Source organism: Orycteropus afer, unplaced genomic scaffold (assembly GCF_000298275.1).
Source record: "Orycteropus afer afer isolate SDZICR_OR568_19922 unplaced genomic scaffold, OryAfe1.0 scaffold00031, whole genome shotgun sequence".
NCBI classification, from domain to species: domain Eukaryota; kingdom Metazoa; phylum Chordata; class Mammalia; order Tubulidentata; family Orycteropodidae; genus Orycteropus; species Orycteropus afer.
The window spans coordinates 12,509,946-12,530,806 of NW_006921618.1; the positions used below are offsets into that span (position 1 = coordinate 12,509,946).

At 46.0% G+C, this 20,861-nt stretch overlaps 1 protein-coding gene across 1 annotated transcript in view; it reads left to right on the forward strand.

The window, feature by feature from the left end:
* MAN1C1 (mannosidase alpha class 1C member 1) overlaps positions 1 to 20,861 on the forward strand; it is a 203,677-nt gene that overhangs the window by 85,823 nt on the left and 96,993 nt on the right. Inside the window, exon 2 of the mRNA XM_007935748.2 lies at positions 10,565 to 10,661. Coding sequence (XP_007933939.2) covers positions 10,565 to 10,661 — 97 coding nt within the window. The remainder of the gene's footprint in view (positions 1 to 10,564; positions 10,662 to 20,861) is intronic.

Consider the following 20,861-nt stretch of genomic DNA (forward strand, 5'->3'; position numbering starts at 1 on the left):
GCAATGTGAGACCTCCTACTTTGTTTTTCTTCTTCAGTAGTGCTTTGCTTATCCGAGGTCTCTTTCCTTTCCATATAAAGTTAGTGATCGTTTTTTCCATATCCCTAAAGAATGTTGATGGGATCTGGATTGGGATTGCATTGAATGTATAGATTGCTTTGGGTAGAACTGACATTTAGGAGTGACAATGTTTGCTGGGAGTTTTCTGTGTACCAGGCACTGTGCTGAGCTCCTTACATTGTAATTCACCCTCACCACATACATTCGAGGTCAGTTCTGTCATCACTCCATTCTCTGTGAGGCAGTAGAGCATTAGGCCTAAAAGCACAGACTGCCTGGGTTCAGATCCCCACTCTGCCTCTTTGGCAAGTACCTCAGTTTCTTTGTCTGAGAGTGGAAATAACGATATACCAATAAGATTAGTAGGAAGACAAAATGACTTAATGCATGTAAAGCACCAGTGACTCATGGAAACATTGAATAAGTGTAATATAATAGTATTATGATTTTTAAAAGGATGAGAACATTTGAGGCACAGAGAGGTTAACTGTCTTGTCCAAGGACATGCAGCTGGGTAGAAATGGGATTCAAAGCCAGGTTTTTGCCTCCTATATCTTATACTCTCCTTAAGAGCACCTCTCAGGGCTGTGGTGAAGACTGAACATGGCCTACCACAATGCTTGGTACATGGCACATATTCCAGAAATGTATATGTGTGAATGGAGATGCAGTTTCTTTATCTGCAAATTGACAGTAATGGCCTCACCTTGCCTAACTCACAGGGGGCCATAGGCTTACACGCAGAAGGCAAAAACTCTTGGAGATTGTAAAGCTACCTGCACATAAGCTGGTTTGTACTGAATTCCTTCAAAAGGACCTTATTCATTAATTTCCCCTGGGGAATTTTACTCACAGATGAATTGAGATCATCCTACCTTCATTCATCTTTGCCTCCCCCACCATCTTCCTTCCCCTCTTCCTGCTCAGCACCCAGTCTGTGATAGAACAGAGGAGGCTTCAGTTTGCTTTCAGGGAACCTATCTTAATGCAGTGGCAGAGCTCGGATTTGCTCCTGGGTTCCGTGACCCTCTGGAGCTGGCATCTTGTCTCTGTCTGCAGATTCTTCACCAGGATCACAAAGATGTCTCACCTGGAAGATGCCTCACACATTCTTGCTCTTCCTTGTGGCCTCCAAGGTGGAACTGTTCTCTTGTTGGGGCCTTTGGTAAATCCTTCTTGAGTCAAAGCAGTTGACTGGCAGGCATTGGGTTCTGTCCCAAGTACCCTCTTTCTCCATGGTCTTCACAACATGAGCAACCCCAGGGGGCTCCCCACTTGTCTTCAACATCATCAGACCTTTAATCAGCATATGTTTATAGAGGAACTCTGTGCCAGCCACTCTGCTGGGGGCTGGGGAGCAATAGTGAGTAAAGGGAGCCCTGTGGAGCCTATGTACTGGTGGGGGTGGGGGGCAGGAATAGATTCTAATTTATCAATCACACAATTAATATACAATTCAGAAAAAGAAAACCAAACTCACTGCCATCAAGTCGATTCCAACTCATAGCAACCCACACTGGGTTTCCAAGGCTATAAATCTTTATGGAAGCAAATTGCCTTATCTTTCTTCACGGAACTGCTGGTGTGTTCCAACTACTGATCTTTTGGTTAGCAGCCAGATGCCTTAACCACTGTCCCACTAGAGCACCTTAATAAACAATTACAGCTTTAATAATCTTCCAAAATAGGGGGATTCAACCAGATCCAGGAGGCCAAGGAGGCTTCTCTAGGAAATGGAAAATAAGTTGAGATCTGAAAGATGAATAGGATTCACTCAGCAAGAAAGGGGAAGGAGGAGTATTCCTAGGAGAGGGAATATCTTATGCAAAAGCCCTGCGGCAGGAGGACTCATAGTTCTTTGAGGAACTGGGAAAGAAAGCTAGTGTGGCTGGACAGAGCTGGGGAAGAAAAGCTGAGACTGGCAGCCTGGGATCCTGCAGGGCTTGATAGGCCAAATCAAGAAGTTTGATCTGATTGAACGGTTTAAGTGTGTGTCTTTATTGGGGTTGGGAAGAGATGTGAGTACATTTGCATTTCAAATAGATCACACTATGTTGGCAGAAATGTGGAGAACAACTTGGAATGAGGTCAGAGAGGACTCCTCTATGCCATTAGGAGGCTGCTGTAGGAGTCCCAGGGAAAGATGGTAGTGGTTTGGATTGGGATGGTGCTTGTGACATGGTAGGAAGAGAGGTGGATGGGGAGATACTTAGTGGGTAAATTAATCATCCTCTGGCTGCTTTATATTGAGCACATATTATGCACCAACCACTGTACTAAACAGTTTCCATATGTTATTTACTCTCAGGAAAGAGCTCTGGTGGTGCAGTGGTTAAGGCATTAGGCTGCTAACCAGAAGGTTGGTGGTTCAAACCCACCAGCTGTTTGGCAGAAGAAAGACAAGGTGGTCTGCTTCAGTAAAGATTTACAGCCTTGGAACCCCAACGGGAGTTGCTATGAGTCGAAATCAGCTGATGGTGGTGAGTTTGGTTTGGTTTGGTCCTACTTTTACAGATGAGAAAACGAAGACTTAGAGAGAGAGATTAAGTCACTTGCTCAGGGCCACACAGCCAGTGGATGGTAGAGCCTATAGCTGTGTCCCAGACTCTAATGCATGTTTGAATCACCTGGGGGTCTTGTTGAAATTCGGGTACTGATTCCCTAGGTCTGGGGGAGGGCTTGAGATCCTGCATTTCTAAAACACCCCAGGGCCTGCCCAGCTGTCAGTCCTTGGACCACACTTTGAGCCCCAAAGTATGCCTCCAGGGCTCACATTTTCAACTGTGGTGCCTGAGAGCAGCTACAGGGGGGCTGAGATTACAGAGAGTGCTCAAATCTGAAACCCAAGGGCAGCGTGTGGGGGTACTGTTTGGACCTCAGATAGCTAGAAAATCATGACATTTTTGATTCCCTATAATCACCTTTCAGTAGCTCAAGCAAATGCCCAGCCCAGCCCAATCCCACCCGTGTTCAGCTTCCTGAATTGTAAACCCGAGGTTATATGTATTCACAGGTCATTCTGTGTTGCACTGAGACATGGGGTGGATCAGGAAATCTAACATGGATGGTTTTCAGGGACAAGCTGTTGGCGGTTTCCCAGGGCTGTGCTGAAGGTGAAGGAAAAAAAAGAAAAAAGAAAAAAAAAACAGCCCCCGCTTCTAATCTCTCTGTGAGGTCATTAGATCCTGGGATCATTACAGACCAAATCCTTTCCCTATCAGCCCTTGCAAATGGAACCCCTGGGGTCCCTGCTGGGAGACGCCAATAAGGCTTCATCTCTTGGTGTGAACGCTTGCCCTTAATGACTGGGGAAATCCATTTTCCTTCTCAGCAGCTTTGAGAAGGCTCTGGGTCATTGCCAGGCCTGGTCCTATTTGTTTGTGTGGGGTTTTTTAATTATGAAAAAAGGGGAGCTGTCTCCCTGGTTCAGTGCTTACCCCTTTCCTCCCCACTGGCCCTCAAAGACTTTCCAGGGCAGTCTTCCTGTTCGTTTCCCACTCTCGGCGCAGCCTGTCACCACTCCCATTCCCTCCCCTCCTCGAGTGCATCCTTTCTCTCTTGGTTCCATTTTATCTGGGACTCTTCAACTTGAGGGAGGGGAGCCTCTGTGCCTGTGTGACACTGTGGCATTCCAGTCTCTTTTCTGCAGGAGAATTCTTGAGCTCTGAGGCAAGTAGAGAGAGAATCTTGAAATCATAACAAATCTGCCTCTAACAGGGGCAGATTACCCAATAAGCAAAGAAGCACGGGCTCACTTGTGCTTACTTACTAATCTGTAGTGATTATGTACTAATCTATAGTGATGGTGATCACTTCAGATTAGTAAGTAAGCACAGGTAAGCCCGTGCTTACCTGTACTTACTGGGTACTCCGTCCCTGTCAGGGATTATAAATTTGAAAAGAGGCTTTGATTCTGTAGAAAAGTACCATGGGGTTGGGAGGGAGACAGATGCCAGCCCTACTTGGAAGCAGAGCCTTCGATGTGGCAAATGAATTGAAATTGCTCACTACAGATTAGTGAGTACAAGTTAGCCCTGCTTGCCTGCCTTGTTGAGTAATCCGACACCGGCCTCAAACTAGTCAATATTTTGCATCTTAAGATGTCTTGTGTTTTGTGGACAAGAGTATCTTTCGTTTGAGAAAGAACTGATGAGGTGTCTCTCTCTGCCTGTGTCTCTCCATCATGCAGCTTTGTTTTCTGCCTTTACGGGACTCAGGTGAAGAGAAGGCTTTGTAGTCTATTGTTAGGTGCTCTTTGGATCTGTGAACCATAGACTGCTGTGAGGGAGGGGCTTCCAGAGACATCCTGAGCCACCCTCCGTCTCTAGCATGGACACACATATATACACACACACACACACAAATGCATGCAGGCACACCTGTTGTGTATCTCTACAGCCCAATGGGAGGAGCAGGGTATGATTTCTCTCAGTATTAGTTCTCATGTCTCTTTATGCTCACAGTCATGCTCTTGAGTCTGCCCTGTATTTCTCCCTCAGTGGCTCAGGCTGCCCCTGCCCCAGTCAGCTGCTTCAGTGTCCTGCCCTGTGTTCTCAGAGACTAGATCATCCCTGTGTTATTAATTTCTGTGTCCTGGCCATGGTAAATCACTTCCCCTCTCTGGGTCTCACTTAGTTCTTGTAAAATGTGCCTGTGGGAATAGATGCTGGCTCTGGCCCTAAATTTCTCTTTGACCTGGGATTCTGCCTCTTGCTTTTCTTTATGTTGTTTCTCTTGCTGGATGGTCTTCTCGCTGATTTCCAGCTCCAAAAACTTTCCTCTCTTCAATCAAAACCTACCTCAGTCAGATCCACCCTCTGGCCTGCCATCCAAGTGATTTCTGAATTTCCTTTTGATTTAGGGGTAAAATCATGTCATTTCTTCTTTCTGTTTTTAATTTTAACAATCTTGTTTTTTAATTTACGAATACTTCTCAATATTTATTGTAGAAAATTCAGAACATATAGGTCAATAATAAGAAAATAAGAATCACTAAACTCACTATCAGATATAACCACTCTCCGCATTTCTGTGTATTTCCTTCCAGTCTTTTTTCTTAACATTCAGACCAATGAGTTTTATACTGTGTAATTTGGTATTCTGCTTTTCCACTTAATATTATATAATGAGCATTTTTACATATCATTAAACATTTGAAAACATGGTTTTTAGTATCTGCTTAATATATCACACTTTTCATACTTTTTTTAGTCCTTGCATAATTATTTCTAAAGGAGAGTGTTTATCATGCCAAGTCCACTGAACTACTCAAATCAGATGAGATAAAGTACGCAAAGAACTGACTGCACAGATCTAAGCCATGAGTGTTCATTATGTTAGTTTTATCTCCCCAAGTTAACTACTGTATTGTCACAAATGGGTTGTACTACTCTCCTAATCACCAAGTTTTGCACAGTGCTGGTCAGAATAAGCTGTCTGAGTTTAATCTTAAAAAGGGCATGTGGCAAAAGAAAAAAAAAAAAAGGCATGTGGCTATTAATAACTTTTAATTTTTTTCTTAGCCATTTCCTGGAATCTCTGGCCTAAGGAAATTATTTGAAACTTTCTAGAAAAAGGAATGTGCACAAAGATGTTCATTATGGCATTTTTACAGTAGTCCCAAACTAGACCTCTTTCAAATGTCCAGTTATGTGGGAGAAAGATTAATTAAATAGTGATGAATCTTCTTGCTGGGTTATTTACAAAACCTTTGTAATAAAATGTAAAGTGTTTATGTCAAAATCAGTGGATGAAACAAAGATATATGGATGGAAAAAAAGAAACAAGAAACAGTGATTATAGTTGAACGATAAGCAATCGTTTTCTTCTGCTTTTCTGTAATGAGCTTACAGACCTTATTTTCAACCTTATTTTAAAAAAGATCTGGAAGGATATATGCAGGAGAAAGTACAGAACAGTGCTCAAGTGAAAGGAGTGAGTCAGACCCAGAGCTGGGACAAGGGACATGAGAAGGCTGATGCCTGGATGGAGCTGGGACTTCTGGAAAGTGCTCAGGACCACAAAAGGGTCTTTTAATTTATTCTTGGAGCAGGAAGAGCAGAGCAGAGATGAGCACCTGATTTAAGCGTGGTGATATAATTATCACCAGGAGGAAACAATTGCTTATTCCTAAGCTGCTTGCTTGGCTCTGTCCTCTAACCAGAGTGGGCGAGACAGGCTTGGTGAGGGGAACATGAAGGTCTAGCAAGGCCTCTGAGGAACTGTGGGGTAAGCAGAACTGCCGGAGACTGGTGAGGGGCCCGTTCTATTATAATTTATAAAAAGCAGGAGGAAATAAAATTCTAGAATGTATAGACTCGGGTGGAAATAACATCAGCAACCCCCACCAAACATCCCTAATGCATTTGGTTTTTAAAACTTTTCAGACTTGTAGAAAAATTGCAAAAATCAACCAAAGATTTCACATTTACCCTTCACCCAGATTCTGCAAATGTTAATATTTTACTATGTTTGTTCTCTCTCCCTCTCTCTGTACTGTCCTCCTCCCTCCCCTCTGTCTCTACGTAGATATGTAATACAATTACTGTTTTCTGAACCATTTGAGAGTAAGTTACAATCATCATGCCCCTTACCCTTAAATACTTCATTGTGTATTTCCAAGAAGGTAATGCCACGCTTCTCCATAACCACAGTAAACCATCACAATCAGAAAATGAACATGGATATAATTTTACTCTCTGATGCCTATCCCCACTCACATTTTGCCCACGTCTCCACAAAGTCCCTTCGAATAATAATGATATTGGTTGTCATTGTTATTTCCACTCCAGGACCCATCCCATGACTCCATGTTGCATTTGTGGTCATTCCTCTTTCATCTCCTTCAGTCTGGAATGATCCCTCAGTCTTTCTTTTCCCTTCATGACCTTGGCCTTTTTGAAAAGTACAGGCTATTCAGTGTTGTAGGTTTGTTCCTCAATTCGGTACCTCCATGTTTAACCCTTTTTTTTGGGGGGGGTGACTCTTCTAAAGCAGCTGTGCCGTTTTTGCATTCTCACCTGCAGTGTGTGAGGGTTCCATATTCCTCCACAACCCCACTAACACGACATTCCTTCTCTTTGGTGATAGCATCCTAGTTGGACTAATAGGTTTTACATTAGTGAGTTGCAAGCACTTAGTACCATGAATGATGATCCATAGGTACCAAAATGGGCTCTCTACAAATGAATCATGCCCGTCTGACCCCTTCTTTCCCATAAAAAGCAAACAAAGGAACAATTTTTGCTGTCCTAGGGCAGAGTGTTTTTGTATTTCAACCCTGTTTTCACAGTTTTGTTGGGGATGAAAATGGAAAAACAGGGGTTGCACTGATTGTGTGGTTGATTTCCTCGGCTGATGAGTGACACTAAAGAGCGAATGGGGCCTGACTGCCCAGGTGTGGCTGCATAGGAGGCCTTCTGCAAAAGTGTCCTTTCACCTGAGACCTGGTGGAAGATAAGCAGTGGCAGGGAGGATGACGGTGGTGGCCAGGACAGCACTCCCACCAGGGATGCAGCCCGAGCACAGGAAACCTGGTGGGGATGTTTTCAGGATGCATTGTTGTTAGTTACTGTCGAGTCAGTTCCAACTCATAGTGACCCCATATGTTACAGAGCAGAACTACCCCATTGTGCTTTCTAGGCTATAATCTTCATGGAAGCAGTCGCCAGAACTAATCATTATAGTAGGAGATCTCCAGTGCCACCAATTTTTGAACCACCAATCTTTCAGTTACCAGCCAAGTGCAAACCATTTGTGCACTCAGGAACCTTATGGTGTATTAGGAAGAGCAATAAGGACTTCCTGGCCAAGGGTCTTTCCCTCTCCCCTGCTCATCTAGTGCTTTCACTGACTCACCATGACCCGAGGCTGGAGGCAGGTATGCATTTGAGGGTCTCTGTGTATCTGTGCACTTGTGTGTGTGTGACTGAGAGACAGCTCTGCTTGCCTCCTAAATCCAGTTCCAAGTGATGTGCGGGTTATTTGTGCCTCGTTCCCTTTGTTGATGTGGATGACTATGAGAATTGGCCACACTCCAAACATCTCCACGTCCCTGCAGTGACGGCTCCTTTGAAAACGTGCAGATACCTGTGATTCTCTTAATTATGCCTGTACACCCACTTTTCGCTCGCTTCTTTGAAGCAGGAGTTTTGAGGGTAGGGTACAGTCCTCCCCCTACAGACCCCTGCTTCTTCTCCCCTGCCAGCACTATGTTTTAACAGCCTCCTCCTGCTTCTCACCCCCCCAGCCTCCTCCCCACCTCACCCTGACTCAATGGAAGGAGCCCCCCAGATAGGAGAGACAGAGGGAGAAGACCAGTCTCTTGAGCACTCATACCCGGCAATTATTACCCGTTATTGCCAATTCAAGATAAGTAGAAAATAACAGAGGAATGGAACCAGGACTCAAAGCCCGGGCCAAGTGCTTGGCATGCGTTACCATGACATTTGCATGTGTGTCATATGAGGAGCTGCATGTCCTGCCAGGCGTTGGGGGTGGGCTCTGGATTCCAGCCCTGGCTGGCTGTGCCACGCAGACCACTCTTCATCCCAGAGCCTCCATCTCAGAGTTTCATCACCTGTAAAATGGCAAGGTGTACTAGATTGTTCTGCCATTTCATGGTGGGTCCAGGTTGCCTTCCTGGTCCATGCACCTGGGCAGCAGCAGCAAGCACAGCTGTAGTTACTGTCCAGATGTGCCTGGCAGTGATGACTTGTAAGCCTTGGCAGCAGGAGCAGCAGAGCCTGGGGAATGCAAATGGAGACGCCCCAGAAAGAGGAGTGGAGGGAGAAATGGGGGCCAGGAGGTAGGAGAAGAGCAAAGGGGTGCGGGACAGTGTCTGGAAGTGAGGTGAGAAATAGAAGCACACAGATGTAATGCTCACTCATTCTCACACGGGGCCCATGGACCAGCGCCATCACACAGAATCTTGTTAGAAAGGCCAATTCTCAGGCCCCACCCCAAACCTGCTGGATCAGAAACTCCAGGGTGGGGCCCAGCAATCCATCTCACAAGCCCTCCAGGTGATTCTGATGCAAGATAAAGTTCGAGAAACTAATTGGATGGGAAGTGGAGTGGATGGATGAGGTGTGGGGCAGCAGAAGGGAATTGTGAAGATTGAAGCAGGAAGAGAACTAGCATTTGTTGAGCACCTGTTGTGCAGGCTGGAAACTGGGCTTTCCCAGCTACTTTTTTTCCCCCCTTGAATCCTCACAGCATTGTGGAAAGCGGCTCTTGTTATCCCCATGTCACAGATGGGACCCTGAAGCCTGGCGACATTTCATTACTTGCCAAAGTGAGCTAGTGGCAGAGGTGGGAGAACCCAGGCCTCTCTGGGTCCAAAGCCCAGGTTCTTTTACTGCGTCAGGCTGCCTCCCACTCACCTGACCCTCAGCTCTGCCTCCACTGCCCAGCCTCATTCCCTCTTCTGCCCCACCACTCACCTCAGAGCTCTGCTATGCTATCATCCATCTGCAGCCTGCCATTCAAAGGCAAAAAGCAAACACCATAAAGACAAGGAAGGGAGACCTAGGGGAACGATGGGATGGGGGGCAGGAGGATTGCCATCCTGCATCTCCGTCAGGTGCTGAGTGGGGCCAGCAGAGCATGGTGCTCGCATGATGGTCCTGAGAGGCTGAGACACGGCAGCCTTTATGTAATAACACACACACACCTCTAGGTGACAAAGTTGACAACTATTCATTGATGCCTGCATGTGCCAAGCTCTGTGCTGAGTGCTGTAGGATAACCTGAGGCAAAGCAAGTGTAGTTTCTAGCCTCAAGGAGCTTATTATGGTCCATAGGCATGGAAACAAACAGACAAAAATAATGTGACTAGTTAAGGTCCTAGAGAGCCTGTCAGCTAGGGCAGGTCAACCCAAATGTTGGAAGAGTTCAAAGAGAGCCATATGGTGACTTTAGGGAACAGAACTAGGCTTTGAGGACAGACCCAAGGCTTTAGAGCCAGAGGACATGGGTTCATCTTCCAGCACTCTTACTACTCATTGGGTAGCCTTTAGCAAGTTATTTCATGTCTTTGACTTGTTTTCTTATCTATAAAATGGTGTTAACAATATCTAGCTCATGCAGTTGTTAGCTTAAATAAGATGATATGAGCAGGCATTCACTCAGAGAATATTAGTTTCCTTCCCTTTATAGGATTACTTAAGGCCAGAGCAAAACAGAGAGGCTTCATGAAAGAGGTGGCTTTTCACTTTGGCTTTGAAGGATGGATAGAATTTGTTTTAGTTCATCCTTTTTGTGTCTTCTCTGAGAAATCTATGAGTAGACTTTGGACATGTGAAGTTGTCCTAGGAGAACAACCTTCCAGGCAACTATGAATAAAATTATGGTGAGAGGAAGTTGTCTTCCTCAGTTTGGAAAATGTAGGAAGTATTTCTTAAATGTGGTTTAAAATCTAATTGCAAAGAGCATGGCCAGTGGTCAGTTCACATTATTGGTGATTATCACTCTAAGCTTCTCTCTATTCTGCCTTTTCTTGCAGATGATGCAGTTTGCCTGGCAAAGCTACAAGCGTTATGCAATGGGGAAAAATGAGCTCCGTCCACTAACAAAAGATGGCTATGAGGGAAACATGTTCGGTGAGTTGACTTAACCACTTTGTTGTAGGTGAGAGGCACTGCTCCCCTGGTGGCCAAGCAGATTTTTATTTTTAGCTATTCATCTCCTAGGTTGTGTCCCTATTTCTCCAGACCTGAGGGCTCCCAAGTCTTAGAGTTTCTTATGGGCTCTTCAAGCTTCTGAGCCTTCCTGGTCTGGGGGGAAACCCATATACTCTCTCTAACCTTATAGACTTCTTTGCATATGCTAGTCATTTATTTTTATAGCAAAGTAACTTACAAAGGTGAGAGTAGGGACAGTGAGGGATGGAGATTTGTTTCTGTGAAGAAGGTGTGAAGCTCAGGAGGACATAGAGGGCTGCCTTTAAGTCCAGTCCTTGCAAGTGTGGCTGTAACATGATCTCAAGTGTTTTTAGCGAGACATTGAGCCCATATGCAATAAGGTTGGTTGCATGGGTCCTCTTGAGTCTTGGGGGTAGGGCTCTCCCGTGCTGACTGAGTGGGCACATTACGGTAGCAGTAAGATGCTGCTGCTTCTTGGCAGCTTGTTGAGTTTTATTTGCAGCCTCATTCACAGATGCTTTGTTTTTCCCAGCCGCTGGTCCTTCTAACCTAGAACCTTGAAAGTCTCTCAAGCAAGAGAGACTGCAAGGTGCCACAGTGTGGGCATGGTCTCAGATTTCAGATTTAACACCCATCCAGTTGCCGCTCTCCTCTCTGCAGGCCTTTCACTTGAGAAGATGCTAGAGATAACCTGGCATCCTTCCTTCCTGGGAGGCAGGAGCTGTCCTAGCCTGGAGGTGGGAAATTCATTACCTGTATTCCCTGCTCCTTAGAGATATAAGCTCCTTAGTTCTGGAACCAAAGAACCAAGTTTGCGATGGAAATTCCCAAAAGAGTCGTAAAGGAAAATTTACTGGGATGGCCTCCACCATGTATGGCACTGTCAGAAGTGTTTGTGTTATGAGGAGGGTGGCACGGAACCCACCTGCTTCCCTCTAACCAGTCTGCATCACCACCTGTCTGGCTGTTCAGCATACTTCTCTCCTTGAGAGTATGTGTGGATTTGGGTGACTTTTTTTTTTTTTTTTTAAATCATCATAGGTATGTAGGAGGAAAAGGGCAATACCAAAAAGAGTGAGGCTGGGAGAAAGTAACTTGCTCTGCCTTGCAGATGCAGCCACTAGTGGCATCTTGGCTCATTTCCTTCTGATCTTTTCTTCTGTGTCCTTTTTTCCTTATACACAATTTTGCATCCTTTCTTTTTAGCTTAATGCTACATCATAGATGTTTTCCTAAGCCATTTAAATTTTTCCATAAACAGTGTTTTTAATGGTGGCAGTTATTCCGTAGATGTGCTGTGGTTTATTTAACCATCCCACTTGTATTAGACATTTAGGTTGTTTCCAGTTTGGGGCTATTAAAAATAAAGCAGCGCTTACCATTGTTGTGCATAAACTTCTGTCTTGAGATAGAGTCCTACAGAGGAATCACTGAGTCAGTAGGCAGGAGGATGGCTGGGGCTTTAACCTCAAGTGTGAAATGTGTGGATTCATGTTTAGGAGCTGGACTGCCTTTCCAGCCTAGAAAACAGGCCTTCCCCAACATCCCATCATACCAAACCCACTGCTATCAAGTTGATTCCGACTCATACCAACCTCCAGTGGGTTTTCAAGGCGATAAATCTTTATGGAAGTAGATTGCCCCATCTTCCTTCTGCAGAGCTACTGGTGGGTTTGAACTACCAGCTTTCTGGTTAGCAGTCAAATGCCTTAGGCACTGTGCCACCAGAGCTCCTTCATAACCCCGGGCAATGATTACTGGGCATGGATTTCATCAAATTTGTTTGAGCTTTTGCTAGTAGTATAGATCAGGGACATAATCAAGAATGCTTCTGTAGGATTGCAGACAACGGTCCTATAAGTTTATGTGTATGATCTGAATTCCCAGGTGTATAGTGGAGCTGACAAGGGGCAAGGTTGTAGTCACTGCTTGGACACAGCCAGCTACCTAGAGGGACTGAGTAGTTGAACCTGTGGGCTTGGGACCATAGTCGCAGGGGACATCAAGCTCAATTGGCATAACATACTACACAAAACATTGTTCCACCTCCTACTTTGGCGAGTAGTGACTGGGATCTTAAAAGCTTGCAAGCTGCTATCTAGATGGAATGATGGGTCTCTCCTCATCCAGAGCAAAGAAGAATGAAGAAAACCAAAAAAAAAAAAAAAAAAGAATGCTTCTGTGCTCAAAACAGTTTGCAAATAGTCAGGGAAATGGTGGAAATGGGAGAGGTTGGTTTCTAAAGCTTCATGGGCACAGCTTTTTTTTTTTTTTTTTTTTAATTGTGATTTGAGTGAAAATTTACAGAGCAAATCCACTTTCCATATAGCAGTTCACATACACTTTGTCTCATGATATTGACCACAATTCACCACAATGCAACGGCTCCCCTCCCACTTCCTCCCAACAGTCACCTCTTCCCTGTGTCCATCCCTCCATGCACCCCTGCCCCCTGAGCTATCTCCCTGTGCATAAACAGACCTTCTCCCATGATTGTTCTCTCCAACGAGTGTATTTACCTCAGGTAAATGTTCAGCTCCTATGCCTGTCTTTTGCTTGGCTGGAAGCCACAGATGTGGGTTCAATTCCAGACCTGAAGGGCAGCTAGGGGCCATAGTCTAAGGGGTTCTACCAGGCTCTATAAGACCAGCAAACCTGGTCCCATGAGTATAGCTATTGCTCAGACCATCTACGGAGACAGAGGGAGTCTCCGTAGGGAGGGATTGGGCTAAACCAAGTATTCTATAAAATTCCTGAGAGCCTGGGATTTAAATCACAACCCTCCAACCCCTTTCCAGTCACCAAGCATGGGTTGGCAGCCTTGGCAGGGGACTTGGGCGTCCCCTCACCCAGTTCCTGCAATTCTGCTTCAACGAGGCGCAGAGCTTCCTTCTGCAGTCAGTGGATGAGCCCTAGGGAGCAGCTAGCTCCCGGGAAAAGAGGCTGTGCAAAGATCCAGGCACTGGCAGGGAGAGCCACACTTGATTCATTTTCTTTTGACAAATGCTTGTTGAGTGCCAACCCCAGTGCCTGCTACTGGGGACACCAGGATAAATGGCACAGTGACATCTTTCCCAATGCTGATGGGGCATACACTGTCAGCTGTTCCCAGGGGAGTCTTGGGGGCCTGTCTAGGTACTCTCAGCGAGAGGGAGAAGTAGAAGATGATCACAACTAAAGATGCCACTCTGCTGACTCGAGGCTCTGTGTTGTTGGAGCCTGACAGACCTGGGTTCAAATTTGGTATCCCAGCTTCCTGGCTGTGTGACCTTGGGTATGTCATTTTTCTATAGGGCTGAGTTTTCTGTAAAGTGGAACTAATGATAATATAAGGTCCCCAGGCCAGGGCCTGCCTGACACATAACCAACTGCTGTTGAGTCATTTCCAACTCCTAGAGACATTATGTGTGTCAGAGAAGAGCTGTGTTCCACAGGTTTTCAGTGGCTTATTTTTTCAGAAGTAGGTCACCAGGGCTTGGCACCTCTGTGTGGACTCAAACCTCCAACCTTGTGGCTAGTAGCTGAGCACATTAACCATCTGTACTACCCTAATTCTCCTGCCTGACATATAAACCAAAAAAATCCAAACTCACTGCTGTCGAGTTGGATCCGACTCACAGAGACCCCTCCTTGGGTTTCTGAGGTGGTATCACTATGGAAGTAGATTGCCCAACCTTCCTTGCGAGGAGTGGCTAGTTTGAACCGCCAGCCTTCTGGTTAGCAGTCAAGTGCCTTACACCACCTGACACATGGAACTTGCTTAATATGTGGTAGCTGTGATTTTGTTACCACAAATGTGATACAGAGACTTATGGAGACACATCCAGAGGATGAGGGTTTAGGGGTGTTCTAAGAATCTGAGAAAAGATCTAGTTGTGGATGGTCCTATAAAGGGTTTCAAAGCTAGACTGTTCCCAAAGCTACTGAAACCAGATACCTTGTTGTTGAGTCCATTCCAATGCATGACAATCCCATGTGTTACATGGCAACCTCGTGTGTTACAGAGTAGAACTGTAGAACTCCATAGGGTTTTCTTGGCTCTAATCTTTGTGGAAGCAGTTCTCCAGGGCTTTCTTCCACAGAGCTGGTAGATTACCAACTGATTGCAAACCGCTTATACCATGCAGCTCCTTCCCAAAGGCAGAAGGAGATGAATTGGCCTGAATTAAGTGACTGCTCACACCACCATTTCTTTTTTTGGACTCATGCAAGCCGCAGGGTCAAACTATTCCTAGACTCTAGCTGCTGCTGCCATCAGTGTCCTTGCCTTAGGCTGAGCCTTGCAAGCCCAGGACACTTTGAGTATAGTCAGATGGCAGGTGGTGCCCTGCTCATCGCCTCCCTGGCTGAATGGGCTGTACAGTGTGACCCTTGAGCAGTCTCCTTGCATCCAGGTGCTCAGTTTGGACAAAGGCGATTGTAGCTGCCTCCTGGGAGAGGGCTGCAGGCGGGAAAGGGTTAATGAGTTCTTGCTGGCCTCGCTTTGCCTAGATTTACTGGAGCCAGCAAGGAGGACGATTGGAATCACTGAGCCTGGCCTCCCTGTGCAGCCTCGGCCAAATTGAATTCCCTTCTTTGGCTGCCCACACGCCCCTCCCTGCCTCTGTTCTTGCTTTGAGGCAAGATTTCTGAGTGCGGCAGCTCTCAAGCCAGTTTTTGTGTCCTAAGCAGCTCAGTTGCAAAAGGGGAAGACCCTCAGTAAGGTGGATTGACACAGTGGCTGCAACAATGTGCTCAAGTGTAGCAAGGATTGTAAAGATGGGGCAGGACCCGCCGTGTTTGGTTCTGGTGTACATAGGGTCACTATGAGTGGGAACCGATTAAATGGCACCTAACGACAATAATTACAACAACAAGCAGTTCAGTTACAAAGTGGCATTCCTTTTACAGTCACCCAGCTCAGCAAATCCTGTCAGAAAAAACCTTCCCAAGACTCCAGCAGCTTCGAGCAAAGAGGATACAGCCCACTTCTTGCCTTGGGGCCCAGGCCAAGGCAGCATCTGCCCCTTCCCTCTCCTCCAAGAGGTAGCCAGATGGGACAGTTAGTGTCCAGCTAGGTGGCAGAAAGAACACAGACTTTGGGTCCAAACAGGCCTCAGTGGAACCTCTGCATTGTCACTTAGCAGCTGTGTGCCTGCAAGCTGCAGAGTGGGGCGGAGACGCTGAGCTGTGGTTCCAGGCCAGTGTGATCATTAGACATGATCAGGGTGGTGTAATCACCATTAGCGTCCAGGAGTAAGCTTGTCATTCAAAGAATGCATGCTTCCAGTGTTGCTGCGTAGCACAGTGGTCCATCACACAGAGACCCAGATTCCTTACCTATAAAGATGGGAAAATGCTCCTAGGAATTGGGGGGATATGGATTTGGGACCAGATGGCTGGATTTGCATGCTGCACTGCCACTTTCTAACTATGTGATCTTGGGCAAGTTTCTTAACTTCTCTGGGCCTTAGTTTCTTCATCTATAAAATGAGGATGATGATAGTCCCTACTTCCCAGGATTGTTTTGAGAACTAAAGGTGCAAAGTGCATATATCTGTGTCTGGCACACAGGGGGGATAAAGAAACACCCCATTGTCATCTAATCGATTCCAACTCACAGTGACCCTCATTGGGTTTCCAAGGCAGTAAATCTTTACGGGAGTAGATTGCAGCTGGTGGGTTTGAACTGCCAGCCTTCTGATTAGCAGCCAAATGCCTTAGGCACTGTGCCACCAGAGCTCTTTTGATACACAGGAAAAATTCCCCAAGTGGCAGCTGCCATGAGGATGATAAAAGGCCCTCAGCACAGTGTGTGTTTCTCACATTATCTCGGGGGTGTGCCCAAGTCCCCTGGACCCAGGGACCTGTGTAAGGGTTCCTGGCTTTTTCATGCCCTGCTGCCACCAGGCCTCAAATGCCTGTGGCAGAAATCTCTGAGGAGTGGGCTCTCCACCCAGGGCAGCCCACTGGTGGGCAGAGTAACTCTTGCCCTTATGCTGGGATTTTTAACAGGGAAGGAGACTAGGATTCAAGGCCTTGGAATAAGTTGGCCTCCTGCCAGCATGAGGATTTCTGGCCATTTAGTGTTGGTGAGCAATAGTGGCACTTTGTGCCAGCTTTGAAGCACTTAACAAACATTAACCCTCCCAACAAGTCAGTGCCACCTGTGAGATCCTGGGAAGCTGGGGAATTTGGCACAGGACATGGAGTCTTGGGATGCTGCATGGGAGGACAAGTTTCCTAACCTCTCCCTACCTTAGTTTCTCCATCTGTACAATGGGGAAAATACCTACTTGGCCCAATAGTTGTAAGGATTCAATAAGGTTGATGTACATAAAACATCTGGTACAGTAATTGCCCACATGTATCCATTAAATGCCAACTGCTACTGCTATTATTGTATTTGTTATAAAATAATTAGAAGCCCTTGTGATGTAATGGTTAAGCCCTCTGCTGTTAACCAAAAGGTCAGGATTCAAACCCACCAGCTGCTTGACTGGAGAAAGTTATGGCAGTCTGCTTCTGTAAAAATTACAACCTTAGAAACCCTATGGGGCAATTCTATTTTGTCCTATAGAGTCACTATGAGTCAGAATTTGACTCAACAGCAATGAATTTGGTTTTGGGTTTATAAAATAATTACAAGTATGGTTGTATTCAAAAGAAAGCTTGGCACGTAATGTTGTTGTTGTTATGTGCCCTCGAGTCGTCTCCAACTCATAGCGATCCTATGTACAACAGAACGAAACACTGCCCAGTCCTGTGCCAGCTTCATGATGCCTACTATACCTGAGCCCATTGCTTCAGCCACCATGTCAGTCCATCTTGTTGAGGGCCTTCCCCCCTTTCGTGACCCTCCACCTCACCAAGCATGATATCCTTCTCCAGAGAATGGTCCCTTCTAACAACATGACCAAAGTAGGTGAGACAAAGTCTGACAATTCTCACTTCCAAGGAACGTTCCAGGTGCATTTCTTCCAGGACAGATTTGTTAGTTCTTTTAGCAGTCCATGGTACTTTCAGCATTCTTCACCAACACCACGACTCAAAAACTCTTCTTTGGTCTTCTGGCATGTAGTAGACTCTCAATAAATGTTGTAGACTGAAGAAATTGCCTACTGCGGTTTCTGTCCTATTTTCCCTCATGTCCTCTGTCCTTGGTTTTGCCTAGGGGAGGACTCAGTCCACTGCTGTGTGCGCTGTTCCTCTCATCCTCTCTGCCTGCCATGACCTCCTCCTCTGTCACAAAGTGTACCTAGAATCAGCAAACTGACCCTGTAGAAGCCATAGTCCCGCTTAGTCAGCAGATCTGACTCTCAGGCATCCTCGCCGTAGAGGATGGAGGTACTTGCATGACCAAAAGCAATGTCCCTCTGCTCTGAGCCGGCCCCAGGATGACCATGAGAGCCCCAAATTGGATTCCTCCTCAGCCTCCTGAATCCCCAATAGAACTGCCAACCAAATCCCCATTTCGAGGGATGATTTATGGCCTTGGGTGAGTTAAGAGGCAAAATGAACACAGCATGATTTTTAGATCACAGGCTGGGAATGTTCAGCCTTGGCAGAGAGAAAAATCATCTTTGCCTTGTAAACCGAGCAAATATGATGTTGAAGAGGGAATAAATCCAGGCCCCAAGATGTCATTTTTACAATTGCTTCTTGGCATGTGACTTAGTAGTGCCGTCTGCAAAATGTTCACACTCTCCTACACGCACACACACGCATGTACACACATACATGCACACCAGTCTTACTGGATCTTTCTGTGGGGGTGAGAGTTACTCCATCAGTGTGGCTGCCTTGGGAACTGCATACTTTGCCAGACAGATAATTTATAAAAACCACCTGCTTCCTGAGTTTTCCACCCATCTCCATTGTTGCTTACTCTGGGTTTGTTTCTGGGAGCCAGCAGTTTTGACGTCAGAGATAGGCCTGGGTTGAAATCCCATCCCCACCATTTACCTGCTGAGTGAAATTGGGCCAGTCCCAAGCTTCTCTGAAGCTTAGTCTCCTGAGCTGTAAAATGGGGATGATAAGTAACTCTTGTACCATACTTGGCATATAGTAAGTCCTCACAAAACAGGTTTTCTTCTTCCTTGTATGCATATACTCTTCCAAGTCCCTTTTCCCTTCTCCCCTATTGCTAGGTAACAGAGTACTTTGACTTAGCTGGCCAAAGATACCCTATCCACTTTCATGAATTTTGGTGTTTTGATTTATTTCTCTCAAAAAAAAAAAAGTATCCACAGTTTTGGAAAATCCATGTCAGGCTGTATAGCTCACTGATATTGGCATGCTGGTGACACATATCCTGACCCAGGCTTTGAGTTTGTTTTGAGAAGGAGCTGTCATCAACCTCAGAAGTAGTGATGTTGCAATTCCTTGGATAGACTGGGTCAGGCTTAAGGGCATCGAGAAAACCTTCCTGGTAGTCACATGTCTTAGGAGCCTTGGCTGCTCCATCCAGAAGCCAGAGACTGGAAAAGCACAGAGGAATTGGATTAGAAGCTCTGGTCACTGCCGGATGGAGGAGCGTTTAGCATAAGGATGGGTAATTGGGTGGAAGTAGGAGCCCCACATATGTGAAGGACGGGCCAGGCTGACAGTGGCTGGGCTGATGCTGCAGCCCTGTGGTGGTCTCCCTATGGCCTCAATTGACAGCAATCCAGGGTTTCTAAGCCACCTCCTGATGACCAGAAAGCCCTCCCGGGTCACACTGGGTGATTGTGGAAACAAAGCAGTCGCTGTAAATTAGCCTGCTGGATTTTCACACCCTTGAGCTGCAGACAGACCAGTCGCCACATGGTGGCCTGCCCCCTCGTCCCTCAAAGATTTTTCTGAGCAGTTTCTAATTAAGATGTGTCTTGGCCATTTTCTTGTTCTCCTTAAAAGGCTTCCCACTAGTAGAGACTATAATTTATTTCTCTAGACACTATAGTAGCAGGTTGTTGTAAGAAGAAAACCCGAGGTTAGGAGCCTTGGGTCCTCATCCCAGCTCTGGCGCCATTAGCTGTGCGAGCTGGCGTCCTCCTTTGGGCCCCTTCTCTTCGTGTAACAAAGAAGTTTGCATTCCAGGCCTTCTGCCATCCTCTCTGCCCAAGATTCAGAGATTCCCAGTTGGCTACTAGGTTGATTTCTTTCTTTCTTTCTTTTTTACCTTTTCTGAGAGGATATTTGGGCTATTTTGCTGGCTCCTTTGGAGTCTGAAATTTTAGCAACAAGCCTTTTTCCCGTCAGGAGAGAAGTGAGTCAGGGCATCTATTCCCAGAGCAAGTTGCTGGGGTTTTATAAGATGATTCATATTGAAGCTGACATTCCTTCCTGGTGGCGGTGTGCTCCCACCCACTTTCCAAAGACCTTTCCTTCCTTTGAAACAAGGCTAAGCCCACAGCAGACAACCAACTCCCTTTTCTTCTCACCGCTTCGTGTCAAGCAAGCACCAGGTTTCTCAGTAAAGTCAGTAACAAATAGGTATGCAAATTCACAGAATCTCAGAAATGACATTTTCTGATTCTTTGAAACCACCTGGTGCAGCCTGAGGATGGGAAGACAGGCCCAGAGAGAGTAAGGGACTTACCTGAAGCCTCACAGTCAGGACTGGAACCCTGTCTTCCACCTTGAAGGTCCCTGAGTGGCACAGACTGTTCGCACTTGCCTGCTAAGGTAAATGTTGGTGGTCCAAACCCACCCAGTGGCAAGAGGAAGAAAAGGCTTGGGGATCTGCTTCCGTAAAGATTATAGCCAAGAAAACCCGATAGAACGGTTCTACTCTGTAACCCACCAGCCACTCCTCAGAAGGAAGGCTGGGCAATCTACTTCCTAGTGATACTGTCTCAGAAACCCAAGGAGGGGTCACTATGAGTTGGGTCTGACTCAATGGCATATAACAACAACAACAACAACTCTGTAACACATGGAACTGCCATGGGCCAAAATTGACTCAAAGACAATGGGCTCTTCTGCCTTGAAACTCTACCTTTTTTCCTCCTTTCCAATTACTTTTTTAAAATGAGGAAAAACTTCTTACATACAGTAAAATGCACAAAATAAGTGTACAGCTCAATGAATATCACATATGGATACACCCATATAACCACCCCCAAACGAGATAGAGACTGTTTCCGTCAGTACAGAAGGTCCCCTTATGTCCTTCCTAGTTAGTAGCCCCAAGGGTTG